This window comes from Sander lucioperca, chromosome 6 (genome assembly GCF_008315115.2).
Source record: "Sander lucioperca isolate FBNREF2018 chromosome 6, SLUC_FBN_1.2, whole genome shotgun sequence".
In the NCBI taxonomy this organism is placed as follows: Eukaryota; Metazoa; Chordata; class Actinopteri; order Perciformes; family Percidae; genus Sander; species Sander lucioperca.
In genome coordinates, this window is record NC_050178.1 from 34,143,278 (window position 1) to 34,159,605 (window position 16,328).

At 40.2% G+C, this 16,328-nt stretch overlaps 1 protein-coding gene across 1 annotated transcript in view; it reads right to left on the bottom strand.

Moving 5' to 3' along the window:
- LOC116033999 (pleckstrin homology domain-containing family G member 4B-like) overlaps positions 1 to 16,328 on the bottom strand; it is a 30,927-nt gene that overhangs the window by 10,124 nt on the left and 4,475 nt on the right. Inside the window, exons 2-8 of the mRNA XM_031276562.2 lie at positions 8,828 to 9,025; positions 6,570 to 8,097; positions 5,316 to 5,519; positions 4,959 to 5,082; positions 3,442 to 3,535; positions 2,904 to 2,990; positions 2,679 to 2,795 (exon numbers count right to left, since the gene is read on the bottom strand). Coding sequence (XP_031132422.2) covers positions 2,679 to 2,795; positions 2,904 to 2,990; positions 3,442 to 3,535; positions 4,959 to 5,082; positions 5,316 to 5,519; positions 6,570 to 8,097; positions 8,828 to 9,025 — 2,352 coding nt within the window. The remainder of the gene's footprint in view (positions 1 to 2,678; positions 2,796 to 2,903; positions 2,991 to 3,441; positions 3,536 to 4,958; positions 5,083 to 5,315; positions 5,520 to 6,569; positions 8,098 to 8,827; positions 9,026 to 16,328) is intronic.

Here is a 16,328-nt window from a genome sequence, read left to right on the forward strand (position 1 = left end):
TCTGCTGCCTACAGAGATCACCACAGGCAGTACCATCCTGAGGTGTGCTTATTAGCTACAAACACAGGAGACTGCCGTCAGTGTGCTGCTAGCTATGGCAGGGACCTCAGACATACTGAACAATGTGTCTTGGACCATCAGTGCTTCTGCTTCACAACCTTTTTCGATTGTGGCCCCTTACTTTGCATTATGTCTACTAATGGTGACCCGTTAAATCGAATAATATTTTTTTCTTTCTCAGTTTGTTTTATGTTTAGGCAAGGCAAGGCAAGGCAAATTTATTTGTATAGCACATTTCAGCAGCGGTGCAATTCAATGTGCTTAAAACATGTACATAAAACATTAAAACACAGTTAGAAATTAATACAAGTTAATAAAAAATAAAAAAAATAGTTATACAAATATAATACAAAATTAAAAGCAATTCATACAAAATTAAAACAGTTAATCAAAAACAGATTAAATACAGGAATAGAAGAATGAAATTCCCAATACAGTGCAGTGCAAAGAATTAAACAAAGGCAGTATCGAAAAGAAAGGTCTTCAGCCTTGATTTAAAAGAGCTGAGCGTAGGTGCCGATCTACAGTTTACCGGAAGTTTGTTCCAGATACGTGGTGCATAGAAACTGAACGCAGCTTCCCCTTTTTTGTTCTGATTCTGGGGATGGCAAGCAAACCTGTCCCTGATGATCTTAGAGGCCTCTGCGGTTCATAGTTAACAAGTAAATCCGTAAGGTAATTTGGCCCTAAACCATTTAGCGACTTGTAAACCAGCAGAAGAATTTTGAAATCTATTCTTTGGGGTATAGGAAGCCAGTGTAGAGACTTCAGAATTGGAGTGATGTGATCCGCTTTCCTTGTGTTTGTGAGGACTTGAGCTGCTGCTTTCTGAATCAGCAGTCTGACTGATTTTTTAGGGAGACCTGTAAGGACACCGTTACAGTAGTCTAGTCTACTGAAAATAAAGGCGTGGACAAACTTTTCCAAATCCTGTTGACACATAAGTCCTTTTACCCTTGATATATTTTTAAGGTTGTAAAAGGCAGACTTTGTTATTGTCTTAACGTGGCTGCTAAAATTCAGGTCAGAGTTCATGACTACACCAAGATTTCTGGCTTTGTCTGTTGTTTTTAACATTATTGTTTGAAGCTGGGCACTGGTTCTTAATCGTTCTTCTTTTGCTCCAAAAATGATCACCTCAGTCTTTCCTTCATTCAATTTAAGAAAGTTGTGGTACATCCAATCATTAGTTTATTCAATGCACCTAGCCAGTTTTTGTATTGGACTGTAGTCTCCAGGCGACATCGTTATGTAGATTTGTGTGTCATCAGCATAACTATGGTAACTTATGTTATTATTTTTCATTATCTGGGCCAGTGGAAGCATATAGATATTAAACAAAACAGGCCCCAGGACAGAGCCTTGGGGAATTCCACATGTCTTTGTGCTCAGAAACATAATTACCTATGGACACAAAGTAATTCCTATTCTTTAAATAGGATTGGAACCACTTTAGTACCGAGCCAGAGAGGCCAACCCAGTTTTCTAATCGATCCAAAAGTATGTTGTGGTCAACCGTATCGAATGCAGCACTGAGATCGAGTAATACTAGGACTGTTTTACCACCATCTGTGTTCAAGTGGATGTCATTAAAAACTTTGACAAGAGCTGTCTCTGTGCTGTGGTGAGGTCGAAATCCGATTGGAAGGCATCAAAAATATTGTTTAGGGATAGAAAAAGGTTGAGTTGTTGAAAAAACGCTTTTTCAATAATTTGGCTTAAAAATGGAAGGTTTGATATCGGCCTATAGTTGTCCATTAGTGACGTGTCTAGATTGTTCTTTTTTAAGATTGGCTTGATGACTGCAGTTTTCAGGGCATGTAGAAAGATACCTGAGAAAAGAGATGTGTTTACAATCTGTAGAAGATCCAAAGCCAAACAATTTTTAAAGAAATCCGTCGGTAGGGGCCAGAAGATGAATAATTATCCAGAAAATCACAAACAAATGCAAAAATGAGGGAGGGCAGGAAAAACTTTTTTTTCTAGCAGAAAAATGTTATGTATGTTATGTATTGTCTGCTTTCCTATCCAGTTAATCAAGTTATGACCCTTTAGCCTGATGTAATGTAATGTGCAAACAAACAAGGGAAATTTAGACAGAAAGGGTGGGTTGGGTTTTGGATTTTTGAATGCATCCTAAAAATACATCCACATTTTATTTCCAGTCATCATATGCCTATTCCCATTAAATTATGCTGAAATACTGTATAGTTTATATGAGCTACAGTATCATACAGTACATACAGTAATACTAATATTACACACACAACCAGCTTTTGGTAGTGGAGCCAGTGAGGGTTGTACTGATCAGTGTTACATGACCAGTGTAATATATATAGTGTATCTTATACTGTGTCAGTAATTTACACTATAATGAATAATCAAATTAATCATTTGTATAGGACTTTCGCCGTGTGACCTCATCCTCCCTCCATTTAAAAACCAAAGCTAAATGTTGCAAGAACAACAACAAGAGATGATGAATGTTTGGTGTGGGTGTGTGTGTATAACGAGTCATCTCCAGTTGGTGAACTGTGGTTGAACAGCAGTCTCCTCTGAATATGGGAAACTCCACTGTTTAGAAAAGTGAGTGTGGGATGTATAGGAATGTTCAGTACCTGATGGAACTGCAGCCAGTCGGTATGACTGTACGTAAAGGTCCCTCCCAGGTTAGGGGTCAGCTGGGAAGATTCAACTGTCTTGTTGAGGGCTTTCATAGAAGTCACTATGTCCATCTTATAGACAAACACAAAGGCAAGGTTAGGCATGAATTAAAAGTACCACTCATCTCTCGTTGAATCAAGAGAACAAAGGAGTACATGGAAGTGTTTTTCATTTCTGACCTGTAACCCAGGTTGTTTTTCAGGTCGAGGACAAGTGTCTTTATCCACCAGCATCACGATACTGTGGACAGCATGGAGAGCTTGCTCCTGTAGCACATAGTCAGTAAGTTAACTACAAAAAAATAGGTCAGACTGTTATTTGTTTAAATTCAACATACGTTGCACTAGTTGCTCTGATCATTTATATTTGAGATAAATGATTGTCAACGCAAAACAACAAGTGTACTATATCAGTAACCTCTCAATTGACTAGAAAGGTTAAGTACAACAGGCCTACAGTGTGTTACAGTGTGTCTGATAAAAATGGAGATTGCGCCCCCTGGTGCATTTCTTTACTGCTAACAAATACACAAACGTGCACAAATTGTGTTACTCAGTGTTTGTGTTTCGTATATATTCAGACACACAATGACTTATCTGTGAATCAAGGAACGTGACAATTTGACATCTGTCAGCATCTGATGACGTGTGTGAGTGTTTTTGGGTGAGTGCAGGCATTGTTGATTCGGACTTGTGCATGCAGGTTTGTTGTTTTAACCTGGGCCATCAGCAGAGCTTTGTAGAGGTGAAGCAAAGGAGGCTTCTTCCTGGCATTGATGACCAAAGTCATTCCTAGCTCTCGAACTTCTTTCCTGCCAAAACATTGAAACGTGTTAGGGCACAATGGAACTTCTTTACGTCAGCATGGCCTTTGTGTGATAAAAGGCTTACGGGCATATTTACTTATTCCACTTCTCAAATCTGTATTTTTATTTAATCCCTCTCTGACACCCCCCTTACAGACACACACACACACACACACACACACACACACACACACACACACACACACACACACACACACTCCACACATCCTTTTCCACACTTTGACGCCTTCACACCCCCCTCTTAATGGCCTCTTCTTGGGTTACTATTGTGCAAGCCTACATCAGACATGGCTGCTAATTCTAGCAAGGCGCTGCATACCAGACAGTTGCCAGCCAGCCTGACCAGAGACTGTTGAGGTATGACTCTTTAGTGGGGACAGAAGAAGGCCAAGCTATCTAGAATGGCTTTTTTGAACTTCAAAGACTCCATTAAATCAGTGTTACCATATAACACTGTTAAAGTGTTTGCTATCAGACCTTTGAGGCGGAGTATTGACACTCATTTGACAGAGGTTAGCACAGGTCAATGTTCTTGCCAGCTGATCTTAAAGGACAAATCCGGCGCAAAATGAACCTAGGGGTTAATTACATATGTGTACCGAGTCGACCGTTCTCTGGGATATGTTTTCATGCTAATCGAATGTGACCAGTTTCATCGCAAACCGCTAATTAGCTTATAACGCTAGTCGTCAGGGCAGAGGATAAAGTAAAAAGAAATCTCTATTTCTGTACCACTAACAAGGCTCAAAATAGCACCACACTTCCACAGTAGCATAATGAGGGTCCCTACATGTAAACTGAAGCATTGAGAACTTTGTAAGTGTACAGACAGTTTATTAAAAAGATAGTTTAGAGAGACAGTACTGTTCATGTATACAGACGGACGCCATCTTGGGAAAGCAGTCACGACCAGTCGAACGACGAACGCTTGCAACCAGTAACCAGTAACATAGCTCAAGCACGGCATTTGTCGTTCGACTGGTCGTGACTGCTTACATATCCCAGAGAACGGTTGACTCGGTGCACATATGTAATTAACCCCTAGGTTCATTTTGTGCCGGATTTGTCCTTTTAAGTACTACAGAGGCAGAATTGTTCAGTTCATATAGTTGTGATTCTGCATAGAATATAGTTTTATTCGTTGTAAAACAGTAACTATATTACGGCATCACTCAGTCTGGATGTAAAAAAAAAAAAAAGTATCATATTATTGAAAGCCTGTGCTGAACACTGGATATATTTCAAACGGTATTTGCTGCCCTCTAGTGGTCAGACCTCTTATTACATACCAGCATACTTTGGAGCTAACCAATAAGCTAACAACACCATATTTCCTCTCAATTACAGATATTTGGTCTGTTTGATTTTTTGATACACAGATATCTAATAGTCATCGCTTTCAGTATACCTTGGTATGGAGTGTAAGTAGAGCAGTAGTTCACAGACATTGTGGGCTGACACAAGAGGGGACATCCAGTCCTTTCTGTCCCCATGGACCTCCACCACTGCCCTGCCTGTCCGGTCCCTGCTACCTGAGGGTTTACAGGACAGAGAAAAAAGTTGGTGAAAAATAATAGCTTTTTGATGTTTTTTTAAAAGTGCAAAGAGGTCAAATTCCTTGCAAGTAAACAATTTGGTTTGGTAATAAATATGATTCAGATTTTTCTGATTCAAAGTCAAGTTTTTAATGACAAATTCTGTGAAAGTACATTATAACATGATTTTGATAGGGACTTTTTGAGATACTGAAATCATACAGAAGTACCTGGCAAAGTTATAATGCCCAGTTCAAGCAGACCACCGATGCCTTTGAAACCTGATTCCTCAGTCTGTGGAGAATGAGGAGTGTCAGAACTTGCAGAAGGAAGTTGAACTTGTGGAGAAGATGGCTTTTCTATCTCTGAGTTATGGAGTTTGGAGTCTGGTCCATCTGCAGCGGAGGGAGTTTCACTCCTACTTGACTGGGAGTCTGCATAACAGTAAAACAAACATTAGTTTGTCTTCCCACAGAAAAAAAATTAAGAAAACCAAAGTAATGCAATTGACAATTGCAAGAAAAAAGTTAGATTGTGTGTATTTTGTTTCTCATAACTTGATTTTGTTTAATCCATCAACTGTCTCTTGAGGACGTTCTTCTAGACAGTGCTAATATTTCCTTTAAACTCTCAACTTTCACCAACTTTCTATTCTGTCCAGAAATCTTTGCCCTTTTTTTTTTTACCAACAATAATTAATTAGTTCTTCATCCATAAATCTTAATATCTTCCTCTATCAACATGGATGCAGCTGCACAGCTGTGTACAGACAGCCTTTAAACATTGGACATGGTCTCTGTAACAACTGCATACTAAGCCTGGCTTTGATTTTAGATATCCTAATTGGCCCCTCCTTAGGGCCAACAAAGCCTTGCCTGTGCTCTCTCTTTGCTGCTTTAATAGTCCATGACAAGCCTGTCTCCAGTCAAGATCTCAACATGCACCTCTGAGGGCATGAGGGTGCATGCCAGCGGGTGCAGGGGACACAGAAACCTCATTCTTGCATGTCATGCTGTCTCTCTGCATTAGAGGAATGTTCTGCTCTTTCTTTTTACCCAATGGGTTCAGGCCCTCACTTTCATTGGGGTCCGGCATGCTATTTCCGTTCACTCCTTCGGTGATGGGAATAATGTGAATGTAGCCGTACTGCCAAAGAACCCAGAGAGCAGTGGGAGAAGATCATACTCAAGCCTGATCTTTGACATTTTAACCCTCTTTCCTCTTTCTTCATGATCCCAGTGGAGCACATTCCCTGAAGCACGCAAGGTCACAGTCCATTTTCAATCATTCTGTTTAGCGTGAATGTTCAGTGGTCCTTCAAGCATAGAGCAACATATCATAATGAACAGATGTGTCTGTGCAGTAATAACACACTTTGTGTGTGGTTGGGGGTTTAAAAAGGATAGAGGGAAGGAAAAGAGAACAAAAGATTGTATCAAAAAAGTCGTTTGAACGTTCAGCCTTAATTTGCCTACTCTGCTTACCTTTTTTAGGGGACGTCAGCTTCAGAGTGACCTGATCCAACAGTTCACCTTTCTTACACTGCATTACGCTGTTGATTGTTTCAGGGCAGATATCACTGTGGCTCCTGTTGTTGAGTTTATAGAGAAGTGGACTCCCTTTAGAAGTCTCTGACACAGTGGACAGAGACCTAACCTTAACTTTGTGTTTTCCTGATGGTTTCACAACCTCCACTTTCTGATGGGGTTTAATGTCACCATCTGATCCCAGATGCTCACTAGCATGATGTCCCGATTGGTGGGAAATAAGTTTCATCTGCACTTTGTGACTATGGCTTAAACCAGGGGTTGATTTCAAAATCATGGGTGATTCCTTCATTAGGTTTTCGGATTCAGAACTTGTAGGAAGGTCTTTCTGGTGAGATGCAAAGTTTTCTGGTGTTGGCTCACAGGAGTGTCCGTGTTGACAGAGCTCGTTACTTATTACAGGTTTATTACAGTGGTTACAAAAGTTTCTACGTTTGTCTCTTTGAGCTTCAAATGCACCCTTGGATCTCAACTCTCCCTCTTCACAAAGGCTGACTTCCTCCAGGGCGGCCAGGAGGTCTACACTCCCCCTCTCAAAAGCGACTGGGTTTCTCAGTGCTGCCACATACGAGTCTCTGTACCTACACTTCAAGTCTTGCTCAGTGGGCTCATGCCCCAGCTTTCTCTGGCTGCACGGCGTACAAGGCTCCTCTGCATACAGAAGTGTGTGCCCACAGGTAACAATATTCCCCAGAGGTACTGGTGGCGGTGGCCTGACAGGTTTGAACAAAACTGAATTGGATGGTTTTGGATGGCTGCCTCTCTGTTTATCCACAAACTCATTCCCTTTGGCGATATCCACCAGGTCTACATAATCACCCTCAATCTCTCGATAGTTGCGACTGTCCCAGGTATTAGGAGAAACCCAACCCACGGGTTTCACCAAAGGTCTGGAGCGTGATTTGGGGGTTCGTCTTTCATAATCCATTTTGACAAGCTTGGAAGAACAGGCCACAGGTCTCAAAGATGCAGGCATTCTGTCTTTTGCAGGAAGAAAAATGGCTTCCATCGGGAGGGTGGAGGAGTTAAAATGAGAGGGAACTGAGATCTGTTTTGGCTCAGGAGGTGCTTCCCGATAAGTGGGCATGATCTTAGGCTTGTCTAAAAACTCTGGGATGGCGATTTCAGCCCAGGGCAATTTGATTACTCCTTGATCTGTGCAAAGCAAGCAGCGTGACAGAGGAGTTCCATGGCGTCCTTCATTGATGTCATGCAGCCATTCCTCAGTGAAGATGCAGGGGTAGGAAGTCTCAGGGACGGGGGTCTCCTCCACTTCTCGACAACCCTCCTCCAGAAGACTTTTGAGGACAACACGAGCCGCTTGGTCCCCGAAAGGTTCCACCTGTAGATAGAAGTCTCCGGGACGCAGCAGCAAAGGGTTCACAGGCGCTAACTGGATGACGGTTTTGTCATGGAGACACAGAGGCCAGCCCTCACAGCGGAAAACCACATCAGAGTACCCAGCCTGAAAAAACAAAAGTAGATTTTAGTGTCATTTTGGTTTAATTTGCTTTTAATTTCAGTTTCATTGATGCATTTTCCCCCCACAATTTCTTTGTACTTTTATTTTGTCTCCTATTTTAAAATCTCAGTTATCTACAGTACATTTGTCAGACTATACTGTTAAATTGAATTTATTACAGGTGTAATTTGAACCATTTATGATTTCAAGAACATTGAATGCATACAGCTTATGAAGAGCTGAGTTATCTCACTTGCGTTTCTGTGCGTGTATATATACTGTATACTGTACAACCAACACAGTATAAACAAGTTAAGCTGTAGCTTAACAATGTATTATGGTTTTATATAAACTTTAACTATGGAATGTCAGAACAATGTCAATGGGCCTCATCCTGAGCCTTAGTAATGTCAAAAAAATATTGATAGAGCAACTGCAACAATAAAAAAGTTAATATTAATGTATTCTATGTCACTCTAATTATTATTCTTTGTCCTACTCCTATTTGGGATATAAGTAGCTCTACGTTTTGGAACTACAGTTCCCATAATTTGGGGGCTTGGGGAATGTAAACAGGAAGTATGATGTCAGCATGGAGTTAGTGAGATACCCTGTGGGCTAAACTTGAGCTTTGTGTATTATGTCTGTGTGTTTTATTATTGCAGCATACAGAGAGAGCGGAGGAAAAAGTGTGTGAGTGCATATGTATCCACTGAGATATATTGATACTCACACATGCTGCCTGTTGGACACTCTCCAGTAGGTGTTTGGAGGGGATGAGGAAGTCCAGCAGACACTGTAACGCATCACCGTGGTAACGTTCCTCAATGGTGCGGAACAGCTGGCTGAGGACGATGGGTGCTGTGGCCTCGAAAGGCGGGTAGAGGGCAGAGAGTGCACCCTGGATGGACGAGTCCAGAGATTCTGGGTTCTGCAGAACAAGACGAGGTAGTGGTCAGTGAGATGGACTTTGTGGAGTAACATTTTTAATATTTATATAGACTGTGAGACTCTAGCTTAAGTTTTGTCTAGAACACATCTACCAGCAACTACACAACATTAAAATAGACAATAAATCAAAGGAAAGTGCATATGTAGATGATACAGTTTGACTTTATTACAAACTGTCCCTGTCTGAGAAAGAGCTCAATACTATGTTAAAAGCATTATTTTGTGATTTTGGCATCTAATACTTTTGGACCTCATTTTGTGTCAAAACCACATGAACTCAACCAAACCCTAAAACTAGGATTGCAGAGATAAAAACTGTACAACAAAGTAAAGAAAGTAATGAAAAACACTGCTGTGCATATAATGAAGGTTAACAGAACATCAACGTCATTGCATAAATAAAGGAGCGGTGTGATCTGCACATTCCTTTCAAATGACAATTGTATTGACCGTTCAATCAAGGCAAAATTAATTCAGGCTTAATAAATCTTTCATTACAGACTGTCTTGTCCATATAATTAAAACAGCTGCCCTTAAACCAAAATCCTGGCATTGCAGTTATTAAATACTATTGAAGGTGGTTTTAATCTTAATAGAGTGGCTTTTTTCATCTCATGGCTTGGTGTACTATGCAGGGTTGGGTCAAATGTGTGTGAAAATGAGTGTGTAATGCGGACCACGAATTTCAATGGAATTCAACACAGATTTATTTGAAGAAGGTGCACATAGCCAGAATGTGTCAAGAACAAATGCTCTGCAAATGCAAAATGACAGGACAAATATTTTTCTTGGCCTTTTGTCCTTCACTGTGCTGAGTTCTTCGGTTTTAAAGTCAAAAGAAGAAAAAGTGATAAACTTCTCTGTGTGAGTGCACTTACAGTATTGGATCAGTGAATTATTGCTGGGCCTACCTGTATAAGTGAAAGGCAATATAATCTCTAATAAACTAAAACCTGCAGCAAAAGATCAAATTCACCAAAATCTAAACAATACAAACAATTCTATCCACTTAACAAACGGCTCATCATCTTTAGGGGATCAGGAGGGGTACTTTGGTTGAGCCGAATCAAAAGCTTCTCAACTTATCTGGAGATGATTAAGTCTGTCCTGCATGAGTTTCTGGAACTTCTTTCATGTCTGGCCAGGATATGCTTCATTTAAACAAGTATATTTGTAGCAGACCAGGGTCAGCGTCTGATCTTATTCAAAGTGACAGGAAGAAGCAAAGCAGACCAAAGAAATGCATATATAGTAAAGATGCAACAATGTGACACAATTTTCTGTCAAGAGGCACACTTGGTGCTAGTGTTTACTGCATGTATCAATGTCTGCATTGGATATTCTGCTAGCACTAGCTGTGTCATGGGTGATGTCCAGCTAAACACAGGGAAACCTTTAAAGATGAAAAGAGGCCATCTTTAAAGCATTTTTGGTGAACCAACCCGACGGCATGAATTTGAGGTGATGTTTTGAGATGTGAGGGTTGTCAACCTATAATTTAACATAATTATTCATGTGTTTCTTTTTATGTTGCCTTGTGTTTTTAAGCATTAGGGGGGCATGACTATCTGTACAAAAACTTCATGGCAATACATCCAATAGTTGTTGAGACATTTTACTAAAAAACAAAAATGTGACCCTCATGATGACATTGCAGGAAATGTCAGGGGATCACCAAAGGCATGGGGGTACATGGTCCCAGAACCATGAATATCTGTACAAACTTTCTAGGCATCAATCTCTCTACATAAATGTATTTGTTTATATACTAGGTAAATGTGTTTAATATACAGTACATCCAACGGTGTTGTCTGGTGTTGGATAGAGGAGTACAGTACTTCTTTGATAGTATGATTTGCTTTCTCATTTAGCACCTGTAGAGTGCTTTATGATGTACACTTTTCTTCTTTCATTCACATGCAGTGCAGCCAAACAAAAGTCTCTTTGTAATAAAAAAGAAAATGAATAATATTCAACTTGAGTTATTAATAAGGACTTGACACTTACCCTGGATCTGGACAGGTCTCAGCCACTAACCACAGCAGGCGTGCTATTCATACAATCAGTTCACAGTATCCCTGCTGTGTCAATCTCCCAGAATCACAAAGGAGTCTGTTTTTAGCCCCCCTCCTCATTTAGCTTGATGACCTAACCAAGACCAGAGACCAGCCCAGGATAAACACAAGTGCAGCAGCTTCAAAGACCTCACACTGGGACTGTTCTGACTGCTTGGCTAACGGATGCTTATGTGAGCACCTTGGACAGTCATAAAACATTGGGAACAAAGGTCATAAAGTTGTTTCATGATTCATTGAATAATTTTGTGACTCATTCAACTTTGATTATACTACTCACTTTAGTGTTTGCATAGCTAAAACTTTGGTATCGTGCATTTAGACACAAAGTGGTTTTGTTCAAATGAAGTGTCTGAAATGAAAAACGTTAATCAACAGCATTAAAGGTCCAATGTGTAGGAATTTCTCCCAACTAACGTTGAGATCATATATCGCAATCAACTCTCTAGCACCACGCAGTTCAAAGTACTTATTACAGCTACGGTAGCCTTCACGCTTCAAAAAGCCGGTCTCTTGCTCTTTTCAATATCGTTTTTCTTTTCCTGGGCGAAGAAGAAGAAGACTCCTGTTCCTGAAATTTGGATTATGAATACGTGTGGTCCTCCATGTTTCCTTCTTCAAACTTGCCGGGGCCGGGAAGCTACGATACCCATTAGCAGCATTAGCAGCACCTGTGAGTTTATCATGTGACAGCGAAAACGCGAAAGGTGGAGCAGTATGTCCTGTTACCGGCTAACGTATTTCAAGATGGAGCATGAATATGGAGCATCTACCCCAGTTCATGCAAATGCAAATGTAAAATTTCAAGCCAAAAGTAATACTTGGAATTGATGGTGGTGGTAAATATTCATGAAAAAGGACAAGTTTTTGAACGGGCAACACAGATTTTGATAATGAACAACTAAACACATTACACACTGGACCTTTAAATGTGGGATGCTGGATGTAAATCAATATCAATATTTGACCACTTATGTTTAGTCTTTGTATCGCTTGTAGACATTGCATGTCCTCAGTAGAAAAGAATGCTTCCTTTTTCTGATTGTGCACATCTGTCACAACAGAGTAGGAAATGGAGAACAGAATACCTTCGAGGCTGGCTCTTGAATGGTAATGCATCACAGCTGTTTTAGACTGACTGCAGCCATTCAATTTTGGGTTCTACTGTATTTCTCAAAGCTAACGACAAACCTGAGGTCATATCTAATACGACACAGCTCTGTGAAGTTACTGTTCAGGGCTGGGACGTTCAATTTCCTTATGTGTAAGTTTTATTTGAGATTAAGTGGAGATTCAGATTTCATTGATGATTCTACAAAATTATTAGAGTGTGTCAACTCTTCTGTAGCCTGAATTTAAAGGTCCCATGACATGGTGCTCTTTGGATGCTTTTAGGCCTTAGTGGTCCCCTAATACTGTATCTGAAGTCTCTTTCCCCAAATTCAGCATTGCTGCAGAATTACAGCCACTAGAGCCAGTCCCACAATGAGCTTTCCTTAGTATGTCCCATTTCTGTGTCTGTAGCTACTGAGGAGGAGAGAGGGGGGTGCAAGGTGAAGGTTACCGGATCGGCCCATCTGAGCTTTCATTTTCTCAAAGGCAGAGCAGGATACCCAGGGCTCGGTTTACACCTATCGCCATTTCTAGCCACTGGGGGACCATAGGCAGGCTAGGGAAACGCATATTAATGTTAAAAAACATCATAAAGTGACAATTTCATGCCATGGGACCTTTAAATCAATCCTTCACTGTAATTCCACCTTAAGGTGCTCATATTATGCTAATTTTCAGGTTCATATTTGTATTTAGAGGTTGTACCAGAATAGGTTTATGTGGTTTAATTTTCAGAAAACACCATATATTTGTTGTACTGCACATTGCTGCAGCTCCTCTTTTCACCCTGTGTGTTGAGCTCTCTGTTTTAGCTACAGAGTGAGGCATCTCACTTCTGTTACATCTTTGTTGGGAGTCGCACATGCGCAGTAAGTACTGTTAGCTAGTCAGTTGCAGAGCATGAGGGAGTGCCATGCTAGCAGCTAGGCGAGCATTATAACGTGTGTTACAAAGTGACGCACGTTCGTCATGGAAGTAAAGGCTGGACTACAATAGAGCTGTTTGGAGCTGTTTGTGAACGGTGTTTTCTCTGGAAGATGGTAAGTCCCTTTGAGGTGGACTTTGGGCTTTTTCACTTTGTAAACCTATAACGTGCACAAAAAGATATATAACACAATAAAGGAAAGGGGAAAAGCCAAAAAGCACAATATGAGCACTTTAAACAAAAATATGAGTGACTTATTGTCATAACATTACTTCAAAAATCATTTGAGATTTAAACATCTTTTTGTTAACACTCTGGCCTGGATAACCTTCTTCTCAAAACAAAGGAGGTTAAAAGCATGAGACGGGAACTCCTCTCTGTGGGTGGTTTGGGGAGTGATATTCATATGAGTGAGACCCTCTTGAGAGTTTACCAAGCACTGCTAAGCTGGACCCAGTTCAGACAGGCTAGTCAGCCAAATTAACTGAGAGTAGGAAGGGTATGCTGCCGGTGTTGTGAGTTCTTCTGTATCTCATTACGTCTGACAAACTGCCAGATAACATGCCAAACAGGCCTGAACTGTGAAAGATTCAGCAGGAATTATTCTAAGACAAAGCTAAATTGTGTCCTGAGTATTGGTTTAGTATTTGAAGAAAACATTAATTTAATCATAATCATAAGTTAGCTAAGTACTTGCACATTTCAGTAAGCAAGCAATTTTGGATCTGAAAAAGAATAAATCCAGAACTTTATGTACTTTATTCACAGCCTGTCTGGACTACACAGAGTTATGCATGTGACACCGTAATATATTCTAAAATATTCAGCGTCTGCAGTTGGTACATTAAAAACACATGTGGAAAACCAAGTTACTTCATCTTCTGTAGTCCTCATGATTAGGATTTTTTTCATTCTGCGTGTTGTACGGATCATACTGACTCACATGTCCTTTACTTTTTTAAGATATTTGTTTGTTTTCTCCCAATATCACAGCTCTCCCAATGTATAGTAGCAATAGATGGTTAGTTTGGGCACTGAGGTGAATAAGTTATACACACCACATGAAAAAGTGATGCCAATGCATATTCTCTATAAATGCCAGGAATACACTTAAAGCTCTGAGATGTATTCTTGTATCAGGGTTTCTGCAGGTTTCAACAAGTCAAATTTAAGACTTTTTAAGACCTTTTTAAGACCTTTATAAATGAAATTCAAGACCTATATCACGACATAAAAGTACAATGAAATGCAGATTAACAAAAGTACTTGCAAAGTATTTTTTTTTTATCAAAATTGAATTAAAGCGACCCGGAGTAATAATGATCTGTAAATAAACAGTGAATTATATTTGGATGAACGAAGAAAGAACTACAACAACACAGAATAATAATAAATGAATAAAAAACATATCAGTGAGTATTAGCGGTAGCATTGCATGGACGTAGGAAAATTTAAGACCCGTTTAAAATTATTTAAGACCTAGAACACAACACTTCAGCTAGTTTAAGACTTTTTAAAGTGCCCATATTATGAAAAAAACACTTTTTCTGGGATTTGGGGTGTTCTGTTGTGTCTGGTACTTCCACACACATACAAACTTTGAAAAAAATCCATCCATGCTGTTTAGAGTGAGATACGGTTTCTGAATGTGTCCTGCCTTCAGTCTCTGGGTGAGCTGTTCAAAATCGGCACGGCTTGTGACGTCACAAGCCGAAACAAGCAGGCTAACCGCAACCATTAGCTCGTAGCATTAGCATGCTAATGCTAACGCTAGCATGCTACCTCATTCTCAATAGCAAAGCACTGCTACAACACACACAAGTTCACCATAATCTACAAAAGAACTACTTACATGTGCGCCCTCATTTAGAAGTCTCCCAGCTAATCCTGCCTTGTAACTGACCGAAGTTGTAGAAACAGCCTTTCTTTTACTGTCTATGGAGCTAGCTAGCTGACATGATCTACATCTGAGCTACTGGGCATGTGCGAGTGCAATCAAAGATAGTACAGAAGAAGAAGAAGAAAAGAGGTCTCACTCTGTAGCTGAAACAGAGACCAGCTGAAAAGAGGATCTGCAGCAGTGAGAGAGAGCACTGCAGTACAACAAAAATATGGTGTTTTTTGAAAATTAAACCATGTAAACCTATTCTGGTACAACCTTAAAATACAATTATGAACCTGAAAATGAGCATAATATGGCTGCTTTAAGGCCTAAACTTTTGATCTTTAAAATGTTATACTTTTTTAGACTTTTTAAGACCCCTCGGAAACCGTGTGTATGATTAAGTTTCCTGGTCTACTCATGCTGTCTCCCTTTGACTGAACACACCCATAGTAATGTATATGCTGCTTATCCATTTAAAGTGTGCAGTACGTCTACAATGTCCTGTCAAACTTTTTGCCTCTCTTATGTTTTGTCTGCTGCAGCCATTCCTTTTGTGTTTTTAACAGTTCCTCTCATTAAAAAAAACTCCTGGTTAACAGCAATTTGTTAAGTACACAATCACTTCCCTACATCCTTATGAAATGCTTCACTGTATATAATCATATAGTGCCTAACTCTCTTTTCCTTATGTGGACAGAAACAGAGTTGATACTTCCTTTTCCGAGGTAGTTTTACTCCAACAATCAGCCAGCAAGGAGAGTTCAATCAAGCTTAAATCCTGAACCTTTAGCTTGGCCTTCAGAGACAGTAGGGTTTGATCGATGTCCAGCTGACTACCACATTCCGCAACCGCCGCCTCCTCTACACATTCAACACAAGGGGATTCCCTCTGTGCCCATTATTGGCCAGTGTAGCCTCTCTAGAAATAGCTTCAGTCTCCAACAAAGATCATTGTTTGACCTGAATTGGCATGCTAGTGTGGACAACAGGCATCTCTCTTTGTCTTGTCCGCCCTTCAGGCCCCCAGGGAGTTTTTGCAGTGTTGAGTATTAACCAGATAATTACAGGTTTCCTCCAAATTGCCTTGGGCTTCGGCTAAAGAAAGTCAGGACCCAGATTTAAGCCACAGTAAAAACAAGATGTCAAGGTATGTAATGCACATTGTGTATCTGTGTCAAGATTAGAGTAGGTAAGCTGACCAGAATGTGATTATAAAGAATAACTTCAACTAAATGGGCGCAGCTCCTGATACGACATGCTGAAAGGATTTGTTGAGGTCTCTGTC